The sequence below is a fragment of the Myotis nattereri genome (genome assembly GCF_964212035.1).
Source record: "Myotis nattereri genome assembly, chromosome: 15".
NCBI lineage: Eukaryota > Metazoa > Chordata > Mammalia > Chiroptera > Vespertilionidae > Myotis > Myotis nattereri.
In genome coordinates this window covers 13,752,176-13,778,134 of record NC_138090.1, presented here as the reverse complement: position 1 = coordinate 13,778,134, position 25,959 = coordinate 13,752,176, and the positions used below count along the sequence as shown (strand labels likewise).

At 43.7% G+C, this 25,959-nt stretch overlaps 2 protein-coding genes across 4 annotated transcripts in view; one reads left to right on the top strand and one right to left on the bottom strand.

The window, feature by feature from the left end:
- The window catches only part of PRMT7 (protein arginine methyltransferase 7), a 37,816-nt gene extending 18,988 nt beyond the window's left edge, over positions 1 to 18,828 (bottom strand). For 2 of the 3 annotated variants that reach the window (XM_081107637.1, XM_081107638.1), the window contains exons 1-6: positions 18,765 to 18,828; positions 15,001 to 15,166; positions 11,901 to 11,937; positions 8,068 to 8,217; positions 5,864 to 5,972; positions 254 to 366 (exon numbers count right to left, since the gene is read on the bottom strand). In XM_081107637.1, the coding sequence (XP_080963763.1) occupies positions 254 to 366; positions 5,864 to 5,972; positions 8,068 to 8,217; positions 11,901 to 11,937; positions 15,001 to 15,095 (504 nt within the window). In that variant the 5' untranslated portion in view covers positions 15,096 to 15,166; positions 18,765 to 18,828. Of the gene's footprint in view, positions 1 to 253; positions 367 to 5,863; positions 5,973 to 8,067; positions 8,218 to 11,900; positions 11,938 to 15,000; positions 15,167 to 18,663 lie in introns of all 3 variants that reach the window. The other variant, XM_081107636.1, reaches the window with a different exon arrangement.
- Positions 18,829 to 18,945: 117 nt separating this feature from the next.
- SLC7A6OS (solute carrier family 7 member 6 opposite strand) overlaps positions 18,946 to 25,959 on the top strand; it is a 9,317-nt gene continuing 2,303 nt past the window's right edge. Inside the window, exons 1-4 of the mRNA XM_081107623.1 lie at positions 18,946 to 19,151; positions 19,273 to 19,608; positions 23,719 to 23,922; positions 25,416 to 25,542. Of these exons, the coding sequence (XP_080963749.1) occupies positions 18,957 to 19,151; positions 19,273 to 19,608; positions 23,719 to 23,922; positions 25,416 to 25,542 (862 nt within the window). The 5' untranslated portion in view covers positions 18,946 to 18,956. The remainder of the gene's footprint in view (positions 19,152 to 19,272; positions 19,609 to 23,718; positions 23,923 to 25,415; positions 25,543 to 25,959) is intronic.

Sequence of the window (25,959 nt, the reverse complement as noted above, 5' to 3'; positions counted from 1 at the left end):
ACTCAAATAATGTTTGCTAAATTGAATTGAATTTGAAGATAGTTTCTGACCTTTTGACTCTAACCTACCCAGACTTGGCATTCAAGAGGCACAGAAGTCATAATTAAGGAGAATCCTACAGGAATAAAGGGTGTCCTTGGGTATATGGAGAGGTACTGAGGACTCAGGCTGTGAAGAGCACGGTGTATCAAGGAGAGCTGTGTAAGCTGACTGAGATCACAGCAATACGCATGAGGGAGGCTCTCATCCCTACCTGCATGAGATGCCTGTGTGCGTGTTCATAGGAGGGCAGTGCTCCCTCCCCAATCAGTTCCGTGTCAAACAGCTCCGTGATCAGGATGTTGGCACGGCATGGCATGTCACCATCTGAGAAATACAAGGAAACAGCATCAGAAACTAGCAACAGACTAGAAAAAATATTAACAGCAACTAGATGCCAGATAAAAGGTTAATAAGTCATTAAAATGAAAGTACATATAAATACTGGAGTATTTAGAAGTGTCATCTCAACTGATTTCCCAACAGTTTAGCAAAAAATCCATATACATATATAAAAATGCTAAAATTGTTAAGTCTTGGTTAAGAGAATATGGGAGTTTGCTGTACAACTGCTCTTTCAACTTTCCTGTATACCAGCCGTGGGCAAACTACGGCCCGCGGGCCGGATCTGGCCCGTTCGGCTGTTCTACCCGGCCCGCGGAGCCGAAAGAGCGGAAGGTTCTCTTGCTCTCCCCTCCGCTCCTTCACCAGCAGCAGTGTTAACATGGCAACGTCGGGAAACAAGGCCGCAGCTCCTTCTGAGTCCAGTTTAAGAACCCATTGTGGCCCTCGAGTCAAAAAGTTTGCCCACCCCTGCTTAACAATTAAACTCTTAATTATTAAATTAGCAAAACTTATTTGAAAAGCAAAAACTGAATCCTGGTACTTCAAATATATTTAGGCTGCAGAAAGGGAGAGAAAACCAAAGCAAGATAGACAGGCTGATAGATTCCACTGATACCCAGGGTTCAGAATCCCCAGTTCCTTACACTAAATCCCCCTGAATTAAGTTCATTTCTTGTTATCAAACACATACCAGTTGGTTGGGAAAGTAGGGTTATAGAAGACTTATTAACTCCATTTTCTAAACTTCTATAATGTAATGTAATGTTACTTCTATAGCTATAATTTTTAATGAGCCAAGAGACAGAACAGACTTTGGAAGGGGCCATTCATCATGGAGAATTAACTAAACACTCCTAATGGCTCATGAATTACAATCTGACAAAGCCCACTCATCTTCCCTACAGAGGAGACAAGTCTCATGGATGATGCAAGAGAACAGAAGCATTAAAGTGGTTGAAAGAACAGTGCAGCAGAGCCTGAACCTTGAGTCATGGAGACCTGGGCTTTGAGCCTGCTTTCTAGCCGGAACCCTCAGCGCTGCTAACCATCAGTCACCTCATCTGTTAAGGGGGGTAACGAGATCTGTCCATGCAGCAATGGTCAGGCTAGCAAAGGTAAAAACTACCCACTTCCTATGAAGTACACTTGTGCTCATGGCAATATGTGAATGGTGGCTAAGAAGAAACTTCTGTCCTCTGGCACAGAGAACATCCTCCCGAGTGGCCCTGCTATCCTCTCTGATATGATGCCAAACTCCAACTGAAATTCACGATCCTAAACTGAGCCAATCACATCCCACCCCCATGCACCTGCTTCTCCCTCCAATGTTTCCACCTCAATGAATGGCACTACCACACAGTCCAGAAACCTGAGCATGGTTTACTTGCTCTCCAGGAGAATAGAGACCCTGACTGGTCTGTTCACTATACCCCAGTGCCTAGGCTGTCAGCAAACATTAGCGGAGTTCTTGATTCCTCCCTATCACTCTACATCCAATCAACCACCAAGCTCTGCAAATGCTGCCTCCTGAATAATTTTTAAGCTAATTATATAATTTAAAATGATTTATTGCCCAAAATTGTATCAAATAAATAAAGCTTTATGACAAGTACTCCTGACAGCCTGGTGTCTAACAGGTGAGTGAGAGCCTGAGGAGGGGTGCTTACTCCAGGTGCCTCCTAAGTCTTACCCCATGATGGGATGGATGAACAAATGCCCCGAGTCAGCTGCACACATGCCTGTGTGTCATCCATCCATCTCTGGGAAACAGGCAACAAACTTAGATGCTATTTTTAAAAAGGGCTGAGGACAGAACCTTGGAAAACGTGCATTTTCAGGAAGAACAGGAAGACTAAACGGCAGAAGTACCAGGGCTGCAGTGTTTGAGAGGAGAAGCAGAGGGAAGACCATCAGCCTTAGCAATAAGAAAGCCACTTGTCAAGTTGGACGAGTGGAAATAAAGTCCCATGTACAAGGGGCTAAGGACCAAGCAAAGTTGACAATCTACTCACTAAACAAATATTACTGAACTCTTTCATGCCAGCTATATACAAGTTATGGAATAGAATAAATAAGACCACACAGTCCATAAACTCAGAATGCTTCAGCTGTGTGGGGATATAGACATTAAATACATAATTACATAATGATTTCATTATTGCAGTGATAAGTGTTACAAAGAAAAAGTATTAAGAAAGGATTTGAGGGGTATGGCCTCGTGCAGGGTGTGTGTACACAATACACAGCCTAGAAGAGGGCACAGAGTCACACAGAGAGTGACACGACAAAGGCTGCTCTGCAGCTCGATCTCTGTGCTATCAAGACACTCAGGTGAGCAATTTTGCCCAGCTGGTGTGGCTCAGTGGTTGAGCATCGACCTATGAACCAGAAGGTCACAGTTCAATTCCTGGTCAGAGACATGGCCAGGTTTCGGGCTCGATCCCCAATGTGGGGTGTGCAAGAGGCAGCCGATCAATGATTCTCTCTCATCATTCTACCCCTCTATCCCTCTCCTTCCTCTCTCTGAAATAAATAAAAACATATTAAAAATAAAAATTAATTAATAAATAACCCCCAACTTTGGCCAAAACAGAGTAACTGGAATCAGACTTATCAATCCATGTAATCAACTAGAAAACCAGACAAAATACATGAAACAAACCTTTTCAGACGTTGAACAAGAGGCAACACAGTTTATTCCCCAGGAAGGGACACAAAGTGACCCCAACAAAGTGGCCCCTACGACTGCCCTGGCTCTCAGCGAGCAGGCGCTTCCCAGACCACAGCACAGGGAGCGAGGAAGTAAGCAGCGCACTGCAATCGTGCTGCGTTAAGGAAACAGCAATTGGAGTTCAGGGAAGTGAAGGCATCTGGGACTTGCAGGAGAGAAAACCAGAGAGGAAATTGCACAGAAAAGGGCTTCAGAAACCTGCACAGGGCTCCCCTTAGGTCATTGTTGAATATATTCACACACACATAGGGTAGGACTCTAGAAGGCCAGGTAAAAATAACCATGTAGCTCTAAGGTGAACAAGTTCCAGAGTTCACCAAGGACTGGGTAACATTCCAGTTCTGATCAGCCGGCACGCAAGCGCTCAGCAGGGACCTAGAAAGGTCATGCCTTACCAGTTTGGCTAAAGTAGCCTTGGCGCTGTGGTTCTCAGCAGGGGTGACCTATCCAAGAAACTATCCTTCACCCTGGGACATCTGGCAATGTCTGAAGACATTTTTGCTTGGCACAAACAGACAGGGAGGTGCTCCTGATTTCCACTGGTTAGAGGCCAGGGATAAACATCTTACAATGCTCGGAATAGCTCCCCACCCCCAACAAAGAATTATCAGGCCCAAAATGTCAACAGTGCAGCTGCTGAGAAGCCGCGACTTAAAGCTACTCTAACCCTGCTTCAACAAAGCTTAAAAACAGCCTGGAAAGGATCAAACCGATCTGCAAGTAACCCAACTGCATGCCAAATGAAGCTTTTACAAGAAGATAACAAAATCCAGCACTTAGCAAGGCAAAATTTCCCCTATACACAGCATCCAAATAAAAATTACCAGATATGCCAAGAAGGAAAATGTAGCCCAGATCTAGGATAACAGAACAAACCCCTGGATGACCGAGGTGACAGAAATAGGAGATAGGGATGTTAAAACAGCTGCTATAAATATGTTAAGTATGTAAAGAAACATAAGGAGAAAAAATAGTTATAAAAATATAATCACTTTAGAGATTAAAAAATACAATATCAGAAATGAAAAGTTAACTAGATGTGGATTAGATACCACACAAGGTAAGATCAGTGAACCTAAAGACCTATCCAAGAAACTATCTGTGTCCATCAACAAGTTAAGGAGTAAACAGACTATGGTATGTCCACATATGAAGTGTTGCTTAGCAATTTAAGAGAATAATTTCCTGCCCTGGCCGGCTTGGCTCAGTGGATAGAGCTTCAGCCTGTAGACTGAAGGGTCCTAGGTTCGATTCCGGCCAAGGGCACGTGCCTGGGTTGCGGGCTCGTTCCCCAGTACGGGGTGTGCAGGAGACAGCCAATCAATGGTTCTCTCATCGCTGATGTTTCTATCTCTCTCTCCTTCTCCCTTCCTCTCTGAAATTAATAAAGAAATATATTTTTTTTTAAAAGAGAATGATTTCCTGATACACAGAACGTGGTCAAAATCTCAAGAGCAATATGCAACAGAAAAGAAAGCAAGCACAAAATATACACACTACATGATTCTACTTACTCAAAATTCTAGAAAAGGCAGATCTCATTTATATTGAAGAAAGCAGATCAGTAGGTGCGTAAGGCTAGGAATATGGGAGGGATTGATGTAAAAGGTATTGAATCTCTTTGGGCATGATGAAGATATTCTATTATCTTGATTGTGGTGGTGGTTACAAGTGTATTTAAATTTGTCAAAACTCATCAAACTATCCACTTAGCATGGATGCATTCACTTTATGTAAATTATACCTTTACAGCCCTGGCCAGTATGGTTCAGTGATTGGAGCATTGGCCCGAGCACTGAAGGGTATCGGGTTCGATTCCCGGTCAAGGGCACGTACATGGGTTGCCGGTTCGATTCCTGGCCCTGGTCAGGGCATATGCAGGAAGCAACCAATCGATGTGTCACTCTCACATTGATGTCTGTCTGTCTCTCTCCTCCCACCCCCCACTATCTCTAAAAATCAATGGAAAAAATATCCTCAGGTGAGGATTAATAAAAAAGAAAACAAAAAAATTATCCTAAATAATGTTGATTAAAAATGGAATAATGATTTGTGCATTCTTTTGTATGTATATAATGTTTTAAAAATTAATAAAAGGGAACTCCAATTTCTTCTTCTGTGCATGTTTCAGATTTTCTATAAAAATGTTGTTTTTTAATGGGAGAAAAATGTTGACCTTACCATTGCCATACTAAAATACTGTGTTTTAAAAAAATGGGGTTATATCCATAACCTCATCCCAGGAGCTTCTTTTACAAATCTTTCCACTGTGCTCTCCAGGTCATGAAATGTTAGGAGTCCAGTTCAAGCTCCCAAACTCTAAAAAATATTGTGGGAATGTGGAGAGATTGTGCTATACAGGCAAATCTCTCATGTTAGATGCGGAAGAAAGATGTCAGAACTAAGCAAAACCATTTCAGCTACTTACTTAGTTTCACTTCTGTCTGATAAAACTTGAAACTCAGAGAGGTGAGCCACACAAAAATTCCAACTTGCTTAAAGCAAAAGAAGGTTTCGTTTGCATCACTGCTATTGCTCTTGATTAGTTCTGGTTTACCCATTGCTGATTCGTTTTAGCTAACAGAGAAATAAACCAATAGAGAAGAAAATGCTTCTCTTCAGACACATGCAGAGGCCCCATATCTCTGCAATTACCTGGATATATTTATTCCAGATCACTTGAATAAGCCTTTTCCTCTTCCTTTCAAAAGCAAGCAAAGCTTTCAACAGAGTATGTGTTGATCTTACCTGGTCCCACAGTAACCTCTGTAGAATGCTTGTTGATAACCTTAATCTTATCACTGAAGCCATTTTTCTCCACAATCTTCACAGCAGCATCAGCCATAGGCTTGAAAACCTACAAATGAGAGCCAAAAACCCAAGAAAAATAAGTAATCAAGTTAATAACATCCTAACACCCAACACTCGCAAGACATTCCTTGATTCTAGTCCTAAGATTTGAAGTAAAAAAAGATCTGCACTACAGAATTTCCTTCCAAATTTCCTTCTAAAATGAACCTTTGTTACCATTCAAGATATAGGCAAAATATTTATTTGGGTCTATTTCATTTAAATAAACAAGACTTCATCCATGTAACTGCAATACTTTATTCTATAAATGTGTGTCATGAAAAGGAATACAAAGGAATGAGATTTCCCTGGGTTTAACTGGCAGCTAGGAGTCCCCAGGCACAGGGGCGGGATGCACTACCTTATAAGGACAGCAGGTGTCAGTGCCGCACTAGAGGGAGCAAGGAAGGGGACTTGCCTCACAAACTATGATCTGTGATGATCTGTGAAGCTGCTCTCTGGACCACAGTGAGACTGTTACTGTGTGAGACCTAAGTGTGAGCAAAACTGCCCCCAATCTCCAATGCTGGCAGGACGTCACTGATATTTTCTGAAGATATTCAAGGACTTCCACAATACAAACCATCATGCTTCTCCCTGCCTCTGCCATTCCCCCCAAACCCTATTCTCCCCACAACTGATGCTTCATCCACACTCATGTTCCCAGGCACACCTGAGTTTTCCCTGCTCTAGCCCCACCTGCCAAAGCAAACCCAACTTTCCAGGACAACACAAAAACTCCTCTCCAGAAGTCTTTCCTGAACCCTTACCATGTCCCTAAACATAAGCCCCTCCAGCTGCTATTTTCTGGCCTGCTCAATTGAAATTACTAGTACATAACTCCCACCATATTAGGGCAGAAAACATTACAGACACACAGAGAGTGGAAATATAACAAACTGATAACGTGAATGACTAGTCACAATGACAAGATTTCCCCTTTTGTTAGTCTTTTTATGCATCTTCCCCATTTCCCACCATGAACACATAATTCTTTTACTATATTCAAGGGGAAATGCTATATTCTTCTGTAAAGAATACCTGGCTATAATCCCTTTGCCAAGACTCCTGATGACCTTGTGCCCCAAACACACAATGTGTCCCCTAGCGGAAAATGCCCACCTTTCTAGACTGTGATCATGACGGCCATCTGTAGATTTGGTGGGATGGGCAGCTAAAAGCAATCTTAGGAGAACACCCTGGAGTGCTGACTTCCGAACTTCATGTGAGAAAGCAAAAAACTTTTACCTTGGTTAGGCCAGTGTAATTTTGGGAGTTATTTGCAATTCAATCACCATATGAAACAAATTTTTCCTCCTCTCCAAAAGCTTGGAAGAATATACACCTTCTGGCCAGAGTGACTCAGACTCCTGGCCCTGGTCAGGACACCCCATGCACCGAAAGACTGCCAGTTTCATTCCTGGTCAGGGCACATACCTGGGTTTGTGGGTTTGATCCCCAGTCTGGGAGCATATGGAATGCAACTGACCAATGTTTCTCTTTCACATCGATGTTTCTCTCTCTCTTTCCCTTTCTCTCTTTAAGTATGTCCTCAGGTGAGGACTTAAAAAAAAAGGATATTCATCAAAATTTTAGCAATGGTTAACTTTGAATTAACAAACTACTTGTATTTTATATTTAACAAATTTCCTATAAAAAATGTATTATTTGCATTATCGGAAAGATAACATGTTTAATGTTTTATTACAGGAAAGAAATGGCAGATTGCCAAACTATTGATAAACATAATAAGATAGCTGGCTCTGTAGGGACATATAAGATAGTAGGTCTCAATCTTGGTGCATATTCAAAAATCCCAATGCCAGACCACACCCCAGAATAATTAAATCAAAATCTGGCAGGGGAGATGAGGAGGGGGGCTGGGCATCAGTATTGTTTAAAGCGTCTCAGTGATCCTGACATGCATGCAAACACTGTTTTCAGAGGGGAAAACATGCTCCTGGAGGAAGAAATTGTACCTGATTCAGTTCTATGCTTTCAGAACCTGGCCCTGTGCTTGGCACAGAGTGAGCACTCCATGAGTACCTATGAACAAATGGAGAGGCAAGGGGCAGGACACCCACGTGGAGAATGTGGCTTACCTCGATGGCATAGCAGAAGTCAGCGCCTGCTGTGACTGCCATCATTGACAAGAGTCCTGTGCCGGTGCCAATGTCGAGAACCAGGGCCTTCTGTCCTCTGTCCTTCACCCTGCTCACGGCAGCCCGGATACCCTGGTAGTATTTTATATTCTAAGAGAAAGGGAGAAAAAAACTGTCACTTCATGCTAGTTGTTATAAATAAGTAGAAAGGTGCTTTGTGAAACTCTGGTCATGGTCGGCGGCAGCAGTGCAAGTGGCCACACTGGGCCCTCGAGGAACAGCCCTGGCTAGCTGAGTCAGGCAGGCCTCGTGACACCGCCAGAGCACTGGGTCAAACTGCTACCCTTTCTTAAGTAATTATCTTCCCTCCACACCCACTCTTCCACAGTCTGCCTAGTGATACTGGGGCTAGGGCTCTGGAAGCGCCTTCTCCTTTTTCCAGCTGCTGGGTACAGACGTAGAAGAAGGATCTTGAGGGTGTCTGGAAGGTAGAGGAGAGAGAGAGTTGCTCCTTCCTGTATGGCTGCTGCTCTCAGTGTCCTCCCAGGTGTAGCAACTGGTTCCAGATGCCAGCTCCTGCCAGGCCTCCCATAACCACCTCCCCGGGCGTCCCTCATGAGTAGCAGCAATACTCAAACAGAGATCCCTCTTGGAGACCCACAGGCCCTCTCCTCCAAGCTTCCAGATCAGGGGTGGGAAACATGCAGCTCTTGGGCCTACAATGCCCACAAAATTATTTGGTCTCGCCAGGGCATTAGGGGTGAGTTAATTGTTTGACCAAATATAGCAGGCTAATTTTTAAGTTGATAATTTTGTATGGCCTGAGAATGATGTGTGAAAGTCCAAATGGCCCACCCCTGTTCCAGAAAACCACAGTCTTCTGTTTCCCCAGCCCTTGGCAAGGTAACTGTTTCCTGCTCTTCCTATCACAAGCTGACCTCCGTGACCTCATCAGCTTCCCAGGCCTCCCACATCTGTGTAACCAAATCCCTCTATTAAAATATGTGTGTGGCTTTTGCTTTCCTTACTGGACTCTATTTCACATAACTTCCTTGTCTAAATATGTTTCCCTCTCAGAAAATTATTTCCTTGCATCGTGAAGGTTTTTAGTTATAGTTTCTTGTTTTTTCTGTTTGTTTGTGGGGTTTTTTTAATATGGAACGCTTCATGAATTTGCGTGTCATCCTTGCGCAGGGGCCACGCTAATCTTCTCTGTATCGTTCCAATTTTAATATGTGTGCTGCCAAAGCAAGCACTAGTTATGGCCTTTTGTAACTTAACAGATACACCTTCCATCTGTAAGAGTTTAGCTGAATAAGTACTCTTCTGTTGACAATAACTAAAAATCCTAGGAAGGTATTTGTAAATCTTTTTAAATGTACCGACGAGCTGGACAATTAATAAGGAATATTAGGAGGTCAGGCAGTTGGAAGTGGATCCACCCCCAAGTTAGCCTGAAGATGACTATCCTACCAGCTAAGACCTTGATCACAGCCTGTGAGAGACCCAGAGCCAGGAGACCCAGCTAAGTGGAGCCCAGTTCTCTGACCCACAGAAAGTATAAGATAATAATTGTTTTTAAGACATTACATTTGGGGATAATTTGTTATAACTAATACAGGACTGGTATCAAAAGGGCAATATTCTCTGACCACAGTGCAATCAAGTTGGAAATCTCAATAACAAAAATATAATTGAAGAAAAAAAGATTTTAAAAAGTTACATATCAAAACTCATGGAATGGCTAAAGCAATATTTGGAGAAAAAAGTATTAGAAAAGACAAAAGATGAAGTAAGCATCCACCTCAAAAAATTACTAGTAAAAAGAGGACAACCAAAATAAACTCCAAATAAGTGAATGAATAAAAATAATGAAGAATAAAAATTAATGAACTAAGAAACAAATATAAGATCAAGAAGGATAAAAGTTAGTTATTTCAGTCCTAGCCACTAGCTCAGTGGATAGAGCATCGGCCTGAGACTGAAGGGTCACAGGTTCGATTCTGGTCAAGGGCACATGCTCAGGATGCAGGTTCGATCCCCAGTAGGGGGCGTGCATGAGGCAGCCGATCAATGATGCTCTCTCATCATTAATGTTTCTATCTCTCTCCCTTCCACTCTGAAATCAATAAAAAATATATTTTCAAAAAAAGTGAGTTATTTCAAAAGATTAATAAAATCATCCTGGCTGGTGTGGCTCAGTTGGTTGGGAGACATCCAATGCACCAAAAGGTTGCAGGTTCCATTCCTGGTCAGGGAACACGCCCAGGTTACAGTTTGATCCCCCAGTAGGGTGTGCAGGAGACAGCTGATTGATGTTACAGCTCAATCCCCAGTAGAAGATGTGTAGGAAACAGCCAATGGATGTTACGCTCTCACACAGATGTTTCTCTCTTCTCCCTTCCCCTCTCTCTCAAAATATCTATTACCTATTTTTTTAAAAAAGACTAATAAAACCAATGAACTGGTAAGACTATTTCAAAAATAAATAAATAAAAGGTAGAGGGAGATAAAGAAATACAGGTAGCCAAAAACTGGAAATGAAGAGGAGAGTAGTATCAGTATATATGCCGCAGATATTAGAGAGATTAAAGGATATGATGAACAACTTCTAGCAAAAGTTTTTTAAAAATATATGAAGTGGACAACATTAAATTGGACATTCTACCCAACATGCTAGAGCAAGAAGAAATACGGTCTAGAAAAAAATAAATAAAATTATTTTGTTTTGTTCACAGACAAGATGAATGTCTACAAAAGAAAACCCAAAATACCAATGGATAATTATTGAGTTACAGAATTTAGAAAGATTACAGGATTCCAAATCAATAAGTAAAAGTCAATTGAAATCTTATATATCAGCCTTTAAAAACCTTGGCAACGGGAAGGATTTCTTAAACAAAACACAAAAAGTACCAACCTTTAAAGGACATATAAGATAAATTTGACATTAAAATTTAAGACTTGTGTTTATCAGATGGAAAAACAACCCACAAACTAAGATAAGACACTTGCAATAAATATAATTGACAAGGTTATTACCCAGAATATATAAAGAACTCCTATAAATTACTAAGTCATAAAACAGTAAACATGAATAGCTAATAAATGAAAAGAGCTCATACACAGTAGTTATCAGGGTAATGCAAATTAAAACTACAATGAGAAATTAGTTCAAACCTATCAAATTAGTCCAGCCAGCATGGCTCATCGGTAGAGCGTCAACCTATGAACCAGGAGGTCATGGTTTGATTCCCCGTCAAGGCACATGCCCAGGTTCTGTGCTCAATCCTCAGTGGGACGCTTGCAGGAGGCAGCCAATCAATGGTTTATCTCTCATCATTGATGTTTCTATCTCTCTCTCCCTCTCCCTTCCTCTCTGAAATTCATAAAAAAATATTTTTTTTAAAAAAGAAACGTTAAAAAAATAAAAATGAAAGAGGAAAGCTGAAATGTAATTCTGCAATGAAAGCCAAATCTGCTTTACAAAATACAGTCTGCAGTGACCTCTAGAAATTTTATTTTTAAATTACAAACTGACTATACAGGACAAAACATCATGTAATTAGAGAATTTTTATCTAGAGGAGATTATGGAGATCAGATAGTACGTCTTAAATCCTAATAAACAAGGTCCACAGAGGTCCCATGTTTTGTCCAAGTTCACACTCAGGTCAAGAGCAGAGCCAGAAATAGGACCCAGCCTCCAGACAAAATTCCCAGCCATAACGCCATACTGACTCTCAGCATCATTCCAACATCATGCCTCCAGGGTTCCCATAATCCAAGGTTTCAAAACCCCACATCAAGGTAACAGTTTCCTTTAACACTTACTCTGTCTTTGTCGTGCAGCATATCAGCGTAAGAAGATCTAAAAATCAAAAAGACACGTCAGAAACCTCTGCTAAAAGTAATATACATCAACATATGAGCATATTCACAGATATATAGGTGCATTCTTAAATCAGATGAGACAAACATTCAGGCAGGTTTTAAACTACTTTACAGGAATTATGTGGGGGGGGGGTGCGGGAGAGGGGAGGGGGGTATGGAAAGTAACCTCACACAGTGATGTGATCATAAATTCCGAAGTTAACACACGTTTGAAATAAACCACCCTCAAAAAGCACCTACATAATCTTATTAAACTACCCTATAATCCAATCAGCACCTTGCTTTTTCCCCGCCTCCTTGAAATCTTATTTCCTTCCTTAATTTCAATAAAAGAAGCTACAAAACTGTTATTCTCTGGAGCATTTGAAATCTTGCTCCCGGCATATGTGGTCAGTTTGGTTCAAATAAAAATTCTCTACAAATTTGGAATTTCATACGTCAACAGTTATATTCTATAATTCTTTGGTACTAAATAAAAAACCTCAGGCAAGTATTTATTCTTTCAGCAAAGAACCTAAGACCTAAGAATGCTCTAGTAGTCAGCCCTGTCACAGTAACTCCAAAGCCACTAACATACTGATCATTTTATACATTACACGTTTTTTAATTAAATCTTTATTGTTGAAAGTATTACATGTCCTCCCCACACACACACTGACCCCTAATAACCCACCCCCGTAAACATTTTTTCCTCAGACTAACTTAGATTGAGTTTAATACTTTACATAACCTTGCATAATTTGCACAGTGGGATAATCACAGATGTAACACTAGGAGGAGGAATTGGGGAAAGGCAAAGTATATTATCTGCTGTATATTCAGCATTTTCCTTCATGTCATCAGGAAAAACTAAGAGTTTACCAAACTATAGAGTGTTAAAGGGAGGAGAGTTGATTATCTATATTTCTACCGTAACAATTACAAATTTGAAAACCTCCAGCAGGATCAGGATGAGCCCCCCAGAACTCGGCAGGCCCAGCCCAAAGATGCTTTCTGAGAGTTCCAAGTGAGAGCTGAGGCACTCCCGCTAAACACAGGACCTCCGGCTTCAGGTCAACATCAGATTCACTGCAGAGCTTCTTTTAAATGCAGATTCGCAGCATACACACAAAGAGATTCTGATCCAGATCGGGCTGCAAGTCTGGAAATCTGCACTTGAACTGGTGTTCCAGGCAACTGCGACCCAGGCAAGCCATACTCTACACTTTGAGAAGCTCTGCACTCTGAAGAGAATAGGGTGTTTTTATGGCACACCAAGGTTTTTATATCTGAACCCTCCTATGAATGCTTAGTTGATATCTGGTCCTTTATACCTCTTTCCACTTTTTTGAAAAATATGTTTTATTGATTTTTACAGAGAGGAAGGGAGAGGGATAGAGAGTTAGAAACATCAATGAGAGAGAAACATCGATCAGCTGCCTCCTGCACACCCCCCACTGGGCATGTGCCCACAACCCAGGTGCATGCCCTTGGCCGGAATCGAACCTGGGACCTTTCAGTCCACAGGACCTTTCTATCCACTGAGCCGAACCAGTCAGGGCTTTCTCCACTTTTTAAGAGGCACTTTCACTCCCATCTTCTCCGTCTCATCACCCACTCACTCCCCACCACTGCACTGACACCGCTCCCCTTCAACACCATTAGCTCACTCCAATTGCTAACACCCAGGACTTCCCTGGCCCTGCTGGACACGCCCCCTTCCTGAACCACTCTCCTCCTTTCTCCTCTGTGACACGCCCTCCTGGTTCTCCTGCCTCCTCAGCTGTCCCAGAACCCCTTCAGCCTTCTACCTTTCCCATTCCACACTGTCTCTGAGAGTCTTGTTTCCACCCTCACTAACAACTGCAAATTGTCTCCAGACCCACATACCTGTCCACTGGCATCTCTACTGGATGTCCCAATACCTACTCTCCATCAACTCCCCTGCCCAACACCACCAATTCCTCCTGTGTTCTTCCTCTCAGGAAATGGTAGCTCCATCTACCTAGTCACTCTAATCAGAAAGCCTGATGCTTCCTGAAATTTCTCTCTCCTTCCATCACTGCATCCTATGAGTTATTCTATTGTATATTAGAGGCCCAATGCACAAAACTCGTGCAAGAGTAGGCTTTCCTCCCCCCAGGTGCCGGCACCGGCTTCCCTCACAGCCCCGGCTTCGTCTGGAAGGACAGCAGTCTAATTAGCATATTATGCTTTTATCATTATAGATATTGAGGAATATATTATTGTATTTAGGCACAGAGAAGTTAAGTAGCTTGGCCAATGTGAGAGTTAGGAAGGGGAGAGCCCACATGCATACTCATGCTCCTCTTCTTATATTCACTACCAAGTTTAAAACATGACCTCCGCCTACCTTTTCAGCATCCTCTCTCATCACAGCCCTACTTTTGCACCACACTCCAGCACACTGAACTGACTGCCACTCCAATTTCTCTCCATGTAGATATCAACCCCCCAGGCCAGCTGGTTCTTGTTGCTAATGGGCATAAACGTTTGTGCCCATTTCCACGGGCCTTTATCTCTCTGCACCGTCATTTGTTATGTCTGTCTCTTCCATAAAACTACCTGTTCCTTAAGGATGGGAACCTTTCTTCTTCATTTTGGTACTCACTGCCCTAGCACAGTGTTGTCATGTTGTATGCACTTAATGATTGCTAAATAACAGTAACTCACATACTTTTATTATCCCTTCAAAGAAAAGAAAAAGCAATTTTCAACTTTTCAGGAGAATTTAACTATATGAGGAATGTCACTATTTAAGTGGCACCAATAAATAATTAACTTTCATAAACTCTTCTACTACTACTGAACCTTGGGTCTTCTTTGCTCCACTAGACAGATCCTCTGACTTCCCACACAGGAATGACTCAGCCTAACTCCCACACAAACCTACTTGGCTGAGCACACATGCTTGTGACCTATACCTGCCCAGAAGCACTGGGTCATGTCCTATTGCACACTCAGACTAAATTTCAAGGCATCTGCTTTGAGATCAAGTGCCCCATCCAGCTGCAGCCAACTGTGAACAAACGCTTGTTACCTGGCAATCTCCTGGTGGTAATCATAGTGCTCATCTTCCTCCAGCCACTCCACAGATCCTGTGGTCGGATTGGCCCTCCCACAGAAGATCTTCATGATGCCAATCAGCTCCTCAATTTTATCACTGGCCAGCTTACTTCTTATGAACAGGTCAGGCAGTCAGAAACCTATTCACATTATAATGCCCAAGAATGAAAAGAAAAGAAAAAATGTTAAAAGACAAGAAAACAAAGCGGGGGGGAGTCCAAGAAATTGACAACAATGTCAAAACCACTGAAAATATTTGTTAATCAGAATTTTCATTTTTCCAGCAAGACTTACTTGGTTTTATATTCCCCATATAACATTAAAAACTGTAATACACAAGTTCATAAAACTATCTGGAAACTTGAGCAGTCCTCAGTGATTCCAACTGGGTCAAATGAGCCTCAAAGGTACATCTGGGCATAGCCTCAGGTAAAGGTAGGTGACAAAGAAAATAAAGCAGAGGAAAGGGCTAGTAGGAAAGAACAGAGAGAAATTGGGGTGGTGGTAAAGGAGTGCCACTAAAACTATCTAAGGATATTAGACATTTAGTTTAAGGAAAAATACAAAGATAGAGCAATTCAAACGAATTAGGAAAACCTTCATCTAAACAAGTCAGTCACAACTATACACAAACATGGATAATCCCAGGAATATAATGTTGAGTCATAAAAAAAAAAAACAAGTCACAGAATACATATAAGTTCACATTTATATAAAACTAGAAGCTCGGTGCACGAATTCGTGCACCAGTAGGGTCCCTCGACCTGGCCTGCAGGATTGGGCCGAAACTGGCTCTACGATATCCCCTGAGGGGTCCTGGATTGTGAGACGGCACAGGCCAGGCCGAGGGACCCCACTGATGCTTCATGTACTGGGGAGGGACGCAAGAGGTTGGCTAGCCAGGGAGGGACTGCGGGAGGGCTCCAGGGCATGTCCAGCCTGTCTGGCTCAGTTCCGATCAGCCGGAACCCAGCAGCAAGCTAACCTACCAGTTGGAGCATCTGCCCCCGGTGGTCGGTGAACATTATAGCGAATGGTTGAGCGGACTTAGCATATCATTAGCATATTATACTTTGATTGCTTGAACGGCCCACCTGACAACTAGCATATTAGGCTTTTATTATATAGGATGTATAATTATTCAAAACAGAACAACACATTCTTTAGGGATCACACTAAAGTGCATAGCAGGGAATAGGATAGTAGGAAGGAAAAAGGATGGGATCAAGAAGGCCACACAGCCCCAGCTGGTGTGGTTCAGGGGTTGAGGGTCAACCTATGTACCAGGAGGTCACAGCTGGATTCCCGGTCAGGGCACATGTCTGGGTTACAGGCTCGATCCCCAGTGGGGGGCATGCAGGAGGCAGCCAATCAATGATTCTCTCTCATTACTGATATTTCTCTCTCTCTCTCTCTCTCTCTCTCTCTCTCTCTCTCTCCCTCCTTCTCTGAAATCAATAAAAAATAAAAAATCAATAAAGAAGGGCCACACAGGGGACTTTAAGAGCAGGTGAATTCTAAAACTGGGTGGTGGGAATACAGGTGCTCATGATACTGTCATTCTTCATGCCTCGCTATTTTTCATAATAATTACTTATCTACTCAGTATTTAATTTTAAAAAGCAATTTTGAAAAACCTTTCTTCATTTAAAAAAATTTGTTTCAAATAAATAAAATATTATCAGACAGATAAAATGTCTTGTATGGCCTTTTTGCTCAAAGATATTTATTTCTGAGAGACAGGAACACCACAGCTCAAAGCTGAAGGCACCTCTCAGCAGGAATGGAGTCTCCCAATGCCCCCTTCCTCTGACATTCAGGAACAGCAAGTGTTCATGCCCCTTCATTCTTGTGAAACACTGGCCCATCTTCAGGAAACATGATTATTTTTTGTGGAGGAGGTCCCCTCAAGGCATTTTATTGGCCACAGCTATTGGCTTTCTCTTGAAATTACCAAGACTAAGTAAATACTGAATTTTTATACAAGAGGATGGGAAACACTTTTCTCAAGACTCGGGTGATCACTAGCTTGGTTCAACGTAGTCCATCTGTCGTTCAGCAAAACTCTGCTTCTAAAACCCCAGAATATCTACTTTCTAATCCAGGGGCTCTCAAACTTCCCGACAACCCCAGTAAGTAATATATTTTACACTGAGACACATACATACAAACACAAACATAACCAAGTTTCACAAAACATATTTAGTCTTGCCATGGCCCTCATATATTTTATCCTATTTTCATTTTATTTTTTAATAGACCACGATTTCACTAAGCTGATTTCATTACTCAGCAATGGTTTGTAACCTAGTCTGCAAACCATTGCTATAACCAGCTCTGTACATCTCACATGCTGATACCCTTTTTAAAAAGACAGTATCTAGAACTACCCGAGTCGGTAATGTGCTTTAGAAAACTGTGTCCAATTGGCACAGGCTGCAGTAGGAAGAAATGACATTTCAGCGAATGTTCAGGGAAGGCTTAAAAGATGGGTAGGGCCCTGGCCGGTTTGCGCAGTGGTTGGAGTGTTGGCCTGCGGACAGAAGGGTCCCAGGTTCAATTCCCAGTCAAGGGCACGTAACTCAGATGTAGGTTCAAACCAATCCGGCGGGGCCCTGCGAAAGGCGACCAATCCATGTACTCTCTCTCTCTCTCTCTCTCTCCCCCCCTCATTTCTCCCTCCCAGTCTCTCTGAAACAAAAAATCAATGGAAAAAATATCCTGTGAGAATTTACACACACATTCACACAAAGATGGGTAGGATTTAGGTGGGTGTGGGGAGAGGGCACTTCACCCCCTCTTGCCATGGGCAAACTACGGCCTGTGGGCCGGATCCGGCCCCTTTGAAATGAATAAAACTAAAAAAAAAAAAAGACCGTACCCTTTTATGTCATGATGTTTACTGTGAATTTATATTAGTTCACACAAACACTCCATCCATGCTTTTGTTCCGGCCCTCCGGTCCAGTTTAAGAACCCATTGTGGCCCTCGAGTCAAAAAGTTTGCCCACCCCTTAGACTACCCTGCGCGGCGGGTAAATCAGCTGCAGTGAAACGGCGCAGAGAGGCGCACAGGTTGCTGGGGTCCGTTGTGCGGAGGGTCTAGAAACCCTGATCCCGTGGAATCCCTTTTTGTCTGTGATGTTGCTGAGGCTACGACTAGAACCAGAGTCTTTTCAGAACGGCAGGGAAGTCACTGGCTTCGTATTAATCTAAATGAATGCTTCGATAGGGAACCACGTCCTGTAACCTCCCTACGTACATCTTCTACGGATAAACATCTTCCCCTGTTCTTAAGACGTGTCCCCTCCCAAAGGAAGACCACACTCCAGGCTCAGGGGGCAGCCTGACCCCCTCCCTCCTCATTCTCCCAGAGCTGTCAACTAATGCGGACATTTACGAGGAGGGGATGGCAACCACCACGGCAAGCTCTGGCGCTGAGGGGCGAGTCCAGGTACGTCCTGTCAACCCGTTCATCGCAGAGGTGCTTCCCCCACGGGCCCAGCAAGCGGCCATCACCAGAGAGGGCGGCAAAACCGGGGCCCGCCTGAAACCCCGCTCTTCCGCCGGCCCGGGCGCTCGGAGCCGCCCCACGCGGACCCTCGAAAGGTTCTCGGAAGCCCCGCAGAAGTGCGTACCGCGGCGTCCGAGAACGCCCACGCCAGGCCCAGCCGCCGGAGCCCTGCGGCGGGGACAGGACGCTGGCTGCATCCCGGGCTCCGATGCGATTCCCACCTACCCAACATGCTCAGCGCCTCACCGGCCGCGGACGCCGCTCCGCTCACTTCCGCCGCCAGGGCCACATTACCGCGGCCGGCGTAAGGGGGCGGGACCTTCCTACGCCGGATGAGGGGGACGGGACCCGGAAGTAGAACCTGAAGTCTTTCCTGTCGCACCCTACGCGTTCCCACACTGCTTCGCGACCGCCGCTATGGAGGCTGGTCGCACGGCTATACTCCGCGTGAAGCGGAAGCGCAGCGAGGAGCCTGCCGAGGCCCTGGTCCTCGCCTGTAAACGCCTCCGGAAAGATGTGGTGGAGTTGGCGGTCCAGAAGACGCCCCCCGAGGGTCTGGAGAAAGCAGCAGAGAAAAATGTCTTCCAGTTGGTGGCTACCGTGTGCTCCCAGGTATCGGGCGGGGGTGGAGCCTGAGTGGAGGGGCTCTGAGGGCGCCGCCGGGATGACACTGTCTCCCTGACCCCCACCCGATCCCCTGCTTACGCCGCTCCCCTTCCCTGTTGCCCTCCAGGAGGACCCGGTCCAGCCGCTCCTGCGCGCTCTGCCCCCACCCTGGGGCACCCATCAGCGTATCCGCCACGACCTCCGCGCGTCGACTCGGAAGATCCAGCAGGAGGGTCGCTACAGGGTAGTCTCTAGCCGCCGACCCTCGGGCCTTCTCTTGGATGATCTGGAGTCCGAGGACGCGCGGGAAAACCCAGAAGCCGGCGGTGACGCAGGCTTCCAGCTGTTGGATCTGGTCCACGAAGAAGGAGACCCTGAGGCCGCTGCCACTGCCACTGCCGCCGCCGCCGCCACCGCCACCGCAGTCGCCACCGCCACCCCCGCCGCCTCCGCCTCCTGCAAAGTGAGTGCACGCCCCGCGGAGGAGAGCTGGGCTGCTCCCGACAGTAGTGCCAGGAATCTGGGCGCTAAGGCGGCGCACAGATGAGATGCACATGGCTTCACCTTTTATTAACGGATGATCCCGCCGGCTTGCTAGCCTCGATTTTACAGATTAGGTTCTCTCTTCAACAAGTATTTACGAGCGCCCGCTATGTGACAAGCATTGTTCTTAAGTTCTGTGGGTAGAGCAGTGAACCTAACATTCAGATAGAGAAAAACAAGTAAATTCACTGTCAGATGGTGATATGGGCTGTAAAGGGGGCGGGGGTGGGGTATGGTGCGCAGGAAAAGAGTGGTTCCATTTCAGAGGTCACACTGGGGGGGAAAAAGGGACATTTGAGTGAACACTTAAAGGAGGTGAGTGGCAGGGCACTGCGGATATCTTGGGGAGGGGCATTCCAGGCTGAGGACTTACAAGCACAAAGGCTTTCAAACCAAGTTTGTCTGATGTTTTCAAAGTCAGTGGGCCTGGAGCCCAGTGAACTTGGAGAGAATAGTAATAAGGAATTTGGGGGAAGAATGTACTAGACCCCTAGCCTTTTCATCCTGAATAGGGTATTAATGGAGGACTTTGAGCAAGGAAAAGATAGAGCAGATGGGCAGACTCATCAGAGGGAGGTTAAAGGACTAGTCTTGGGTACCATTTCAAGTCTGAGGCAGAGTCAGTTCTCAAATGCACACTTAATCCAGTGTTCTTTCCACTACATTACATCTAATACGTTTGTTTTGTATCTTCAAAAAAAAACACACCAAAGTCTGCATGCAATAATATCATAGAAATAGAAAATTCTCAACCTAAGGCAGTGGACGGCAAACTGCGGCTCTTTGGCCCCTTGAGTGTGGCTCTTCCACAAAATACCGACTTCTGCGCATGGGCCACGAAGTTTCAATCGCACTGTACATGCGTGCCCGCACGTGGTATATTGTGGAAGAGCTACACTCAAGGGGACAAAGAGCCGCATGTGGCTCGCGAGCCGCAGTTTGCCGACCACTGACCTAAGGCATTCCCCCTCTTAGTAAACATTTAAAAATTTTTCACTCCTTTTAATAGTCCTTTAAGTGTAAAAAATGAAATTTTAATTCAAAATACATCAGGCAAAACATATTTAATCATCGTGCTAGTATACCTGATAGCAACTTGAGCATGACATTGATAGCCACATCTTTTTTTTTTTTTTTTTTTTTAAATATATTTTATTGAGTTTTTACAGAGAGGAAAGGAGAGGGATAGAGAGTTAGAAACATCGATGAGAGAGAAACATCGATCAGCTGCCTCCTGCACACTCCCACTGGGGATGTGCCCGCAACCCAGGTACATGCCCCTGACCGGAATCGAACCTGGGACCTTTCAGTCCGCAGGCCGACGCTCTATACACTGAGCCAAACCGGTTTCGGCCACATCTTTTTTTTTAAAATATATTTTATTGCTGAAACCGGTTTGGCTCAGTGGATAGAGCGTCGGCCTGTGGACTGAAAGGTCCCAGGTTCGATTCCGGTCGAGGGCATGTACCTTGGTTGCGGGCACATCCCCAGTAGGGAGTGTGCAGGAGGCGGCTGATCGATGTTTCTCACTCATCGATGTTTCTAACTTTCTATTCTCCCTTTCTTTCTGTAGGATATCAAAATATATTTTATTTTTATTTATTTTTTTAAAAAAATATATTGATTTTTTACAGAGAGGAAGGGAGAGAGATAGAGAGTTAGAAACATCGATGAGAGAGAAACATCGATTAGCCGCCTCCTGCACATCTCCTACTGGGGATGTGCCCACAACCCAGGTACATGCCCTTGACCGGAATCGAACCTGGGACCCTTCAGTCCTCAGGCCGACGCTCTATCCACTGAGCCAAACCAGTTGGGGCAATAGCCACAACTTTTACCAAAAGTAAATCAAGGCTGATTCATGAGTTAACAATCAGATGTTTAAAAGTACACTAATATTCAGTGGTATCAATTAAATAGCTCAATTTTATAAGAAAAACAAACTGAAAATTGTGAACACAAATTTTCCCAACCCAACAATGCAATACAAACTTATAAACATATCAAAAATATTTGCAGAGTAATTATTTTAAAAACATGAATTTAGCTCAGACAGTGCGGCTCAATGGTTGTTTCAACCTATGAACCAGGGAGGTCACAGTTCAATTCCTGGTCAGGGCACATGCCTAGGTTGTGGGCTCAATCCCCAATGTGGGGTGTGCCGTAGCAACTGATCAATGATTCTCTCTCATCATTGATGTTTCTCTCCCTCTCCCTTCTTCTCTGAAATCAATATAAATACATTTCACATAAATTTTAAATATGAATTTAAGCTGAAAGTAAAATTGAGGTTTTATCCCTACTAAAACCAGCAGAGGAAAGGCTGTTGATAGTACTGCTGGCAAGGCTGTGATTAAAATGGTATATGGCTGTAGTGCTTAAAATTGATGCCTGTCTTTTGGAAAACAGCATGGCTAACAAATAGCTTAGGGTCTATTTTAAAACTATTCAAATTTATTTTTATTGTTTGGACTCAAAGTCACTCAAAATTCTAAAGAAATTTAAGTTTTAAGCAAATAAAGTACTACTTAATAGGGTATCTGAAAAGGTGAAAAGGTTTGGTTCATTTTATCTAATAATTTCATCCCCAGGATTTATCCTAGGGAAATAATTCAGCAGAAGCAAACAGCTGTGGTATTAACAAAAGCTGTTTGTTTACTAATTACTATACATCAAGTATTGTCTAAGTACTTGTTATATATTCTTTTTTGTTGTTGTTATATATTTTATTTAACTCATCTAATCCTCACAAAAACCCTAGGTACTTTAATCTCTATTTTCAAATGCAGGAAACTTCATATTCATTGCAGTGTTAAACATGGAGGCTAAAATTATGTCTGAGAAATGGACTATACAACTGCCTGGACTTTAAATTAATAACCATGAAGACTGGCAAGATGGGAAAGTACATATTATATATGTTTACTGGTAGGAAATCTGTATGTATTATAATTGAGAATATGGGTAAGCATACATAGATTAGACTTAAAGTAATTTATTATTATATGAAAACAATGTGTTCATTATAGGAAATTTGAAAAATCTATAGCAAAGGAATACGGCTGCATAATTTGCTGGACTGAGGGCTGGGGACTTGTGAGTTGGAGCCAGAGCTTTCCTAATGAACAGCTTTTAGGTCAGTCAAGTCTCTACACAAAAACTGACATCTCTAGTTCCTTTTGACTTTGGAACAAAGAAGAATTAATTCCCTGTAGCTTGTGATAGAGAGCATTGGTCTCCCCTTGTCTGCCTCTCCATGGTACGCCTCTCCTTCCCATAGGGCATATGGTTTCAGCTGCACAGCTCCTGTGATGATCGTTTGCAGGGGGATCATTTGCAGCATGTCCCCTTGGTTTCCAAATTGGCCTGTGCCACCCTGGATAACACAGCCTATTGGACCTAGAGTCCATCTTACCTTGGCCAGTTCCAGTCTGGGTCAATCTGTCTTGAAGCTATTCTTCCCAGCAAGAAAAAGGATTATAGAGGAATCCATTCCTGGTTATGATTAAAAGCAGGATGTCAGTGTGGGCAAGTCAAGTGGTGGGTGATGGCTGGTAGTAGTCATGATAGCCCAGGAATCGTCTGTAGGTTCCCTATAGAAGGCCACACAAAATGCAGGCCCACTGAGGAGTCAGCTATAGAGGTGCTGCTGTGGGCCTGCAGATCCCCAAAGGGAGAACATCGTCACAGAGGAGCTCAGGAAGACCTAGGGGAAGACTCAAAGCTCTGCTGGCCCTCGCCTCTCCTCAGGCCAGTCTTCACATGCACGTCTTCACACATGCTCTTGCATCAGTCGAGCACAAAGGAGTAGAAGTCTGTCTTGCAAGTTTCTATCTCAGAAGAACCACACATTACTTTTTTGAGAAATACTTAGTTTTTTCATCTCCTAGCTAATTAAACAGGCCATGGGGATGAGACTACTGAATCCAACGGAGAACTGTAGGGAGCTTCCTTCACCCAACACTTAGGATCCTTTTCTTTGAACATCCGTGTTTAATCTCATGCATGTTATCTGCTGTTTTCTTCGCAGGTATCTGACCCAGATGTGATCCTTTGCAATTCTGTAGAGTTGATCCGCGAGCGGCTGACTATATCTGAGGATGGACCAAGTGTCGGGCCCCGGGAGGAACAGAAGGATGACTATGTGTATGACATTTACTACTTGGAGACGGCCACTCCAGGATGGATTGAGAATATCCTCTCTGTGCAGCCCTTAAGCCAGGAGTGGGAGCTGGTAAGGGGACCTATGGGCATGAGGGCATGAGGCAACCTAAGCCATTCTCCAGTCAGGGTACTTTGCCTCCCTGGATGCTAATCCTAGTCACATTGTCCTTAGTTCTTTTTGTTCTTAAAAGGAAAAATTTATTCTAAATGCCTTCTAGGAACCTGGTTTTAAGGCAGGGGATTTTGGGAGTCTATAATTTTTGCTCTTAATGAATCTTTTACAAACTTTGTAAATCTGTTGTTGTTTTTAATGTTTTTATTGATTTTTAGAGGGGGAGGGAGAGAGAGCATGCCCCCAACATTAGCATGTGTCCTGACTGGGAATCTAACCAGTGACCTCTTGGTTCATGGGCCAGTGTTCAACTATCAAGCCACACCAGCTAGGCAACATCTTTATTTTTTATATCTACCCATTCTCAGGGGAAAATGTATGAGAGCTTATAATAAAATACAGACAAAACCAGGAATTTTAATATGAGAACAAAACCTTTTTAATTGCATCTTATAATGCAGAAAATAATGGATTAAGAAAGCTAACTTGCATTTAAAAAAACAAAGAACTACTAACTTCCTGACAGTCATTCTTAAAACAAATTCTAAAATGGTTAATGAGTGTCCTGGCCAGTGTGGCTCAGTTGGTTGAGCATCATCCCTTGCACCGAAAGGTCACCAGTTCAGTTCTTGGTCAGGGCACATACCCAGGTTTTGAGTTCATCCCCGGTTGGAGTGCATATGGGAGGCAACCAATCAATGTTTCTCTCCCCCCTCCCCCTCCTTCTTCACTCTCTCAAATCGACACACACATAAATATATTTTTTTTAAAAATATATTTTATTGATTTTTTACAGAGAAGAAGGGAGAGAGATAGAGAGAGTTAGAAACATCGATGAGAGAGAAACATCGATCAGCTGCCTCCTGCACATCTCCTATTGGGGATGTGCCCGCAACCCAGGTACATGCCCTTGACTGGAATCGAACCTGGGACCTTTCAGTCCGCAGGCCGACGCTCTATCCACTGAGCCAAACCGGTTTCGGCGACACACATATATTTTTAAGAAATAAAATGTAAAAATAATGAGAGAAGTTAAGGTGGTACCTGTCACACTCTTATGAGAAAAGCACGCTACTCCACACCTACTCTACCACCATAATCTGAATCAGACACCCACCTTGGACCATGTATAGGCCCTCCTTTTGCCTTCATGCACCCCTCAAACTTGGATTTTGGTTCTGATCTTTGGCATCACCCATAATCCCTCCGACAGTTTAAAGGTCACTACCATCACCTGCGCAGAGCTGTTTCTCCTCCCTACTTTGAGGTGTTCCTTTAGTCTATCTCACCAGGAATGTGATCCCTGGAGTTGGACTTGTAAGTGGAATAGGGCCATTATCTCCCCCTTGTAGCCTAAGTGTAGCCTCTCCGAGTTAGTTTGATATTAGTTTCCCCCAGAGCATAACCTTAGATGTTTTGACTTACATTCATGTGTGTGTTGAGATGTGCAGGTGAATGATGGCAAACAACTAGAGGGCGTTGATGAAGATGAAGATGAAGATGATGAGAATAGTGAGAATAATTGGCGCAATGAGTACCCAGAGGAGGAAAGCAGTGACGGAGATGAAGATTCCAGAGGTAGGTGGGTGGCAGCCTTGGCTGGGGAGGGACTGCTGGGATCCAAGACTGAGGCATGCGTACAGAAGACAGATCCATTCTAGCTAGCTTTCCTTCTCCATTGAGCTCGTGCAGCTCAATCATAAGCTGTTGGAGCTATAGGAGACCCACAGACCAGTGTTGGAGGGGCGGGGGGGTGTTGTTATTAGAGTGTAATGTCAGTCAGGTGTGGGTTCAAATCCTTAGTTCTATCATTGCCTAGCTGTGGATCTTGGGCAAGTTACTTCATCTTATTGAGCCTCATTTTCCCTCCAGAAAATGAGAATATTGCATCAACTGGTAGAGATTAAGTGAAACATGTAGCTCAGTGTCTCTTTCTCTGCTTCGGTCTAACAAAGTATTGGAGAGGTTCTAAGTGCCAACAAAAAGAATTTATTT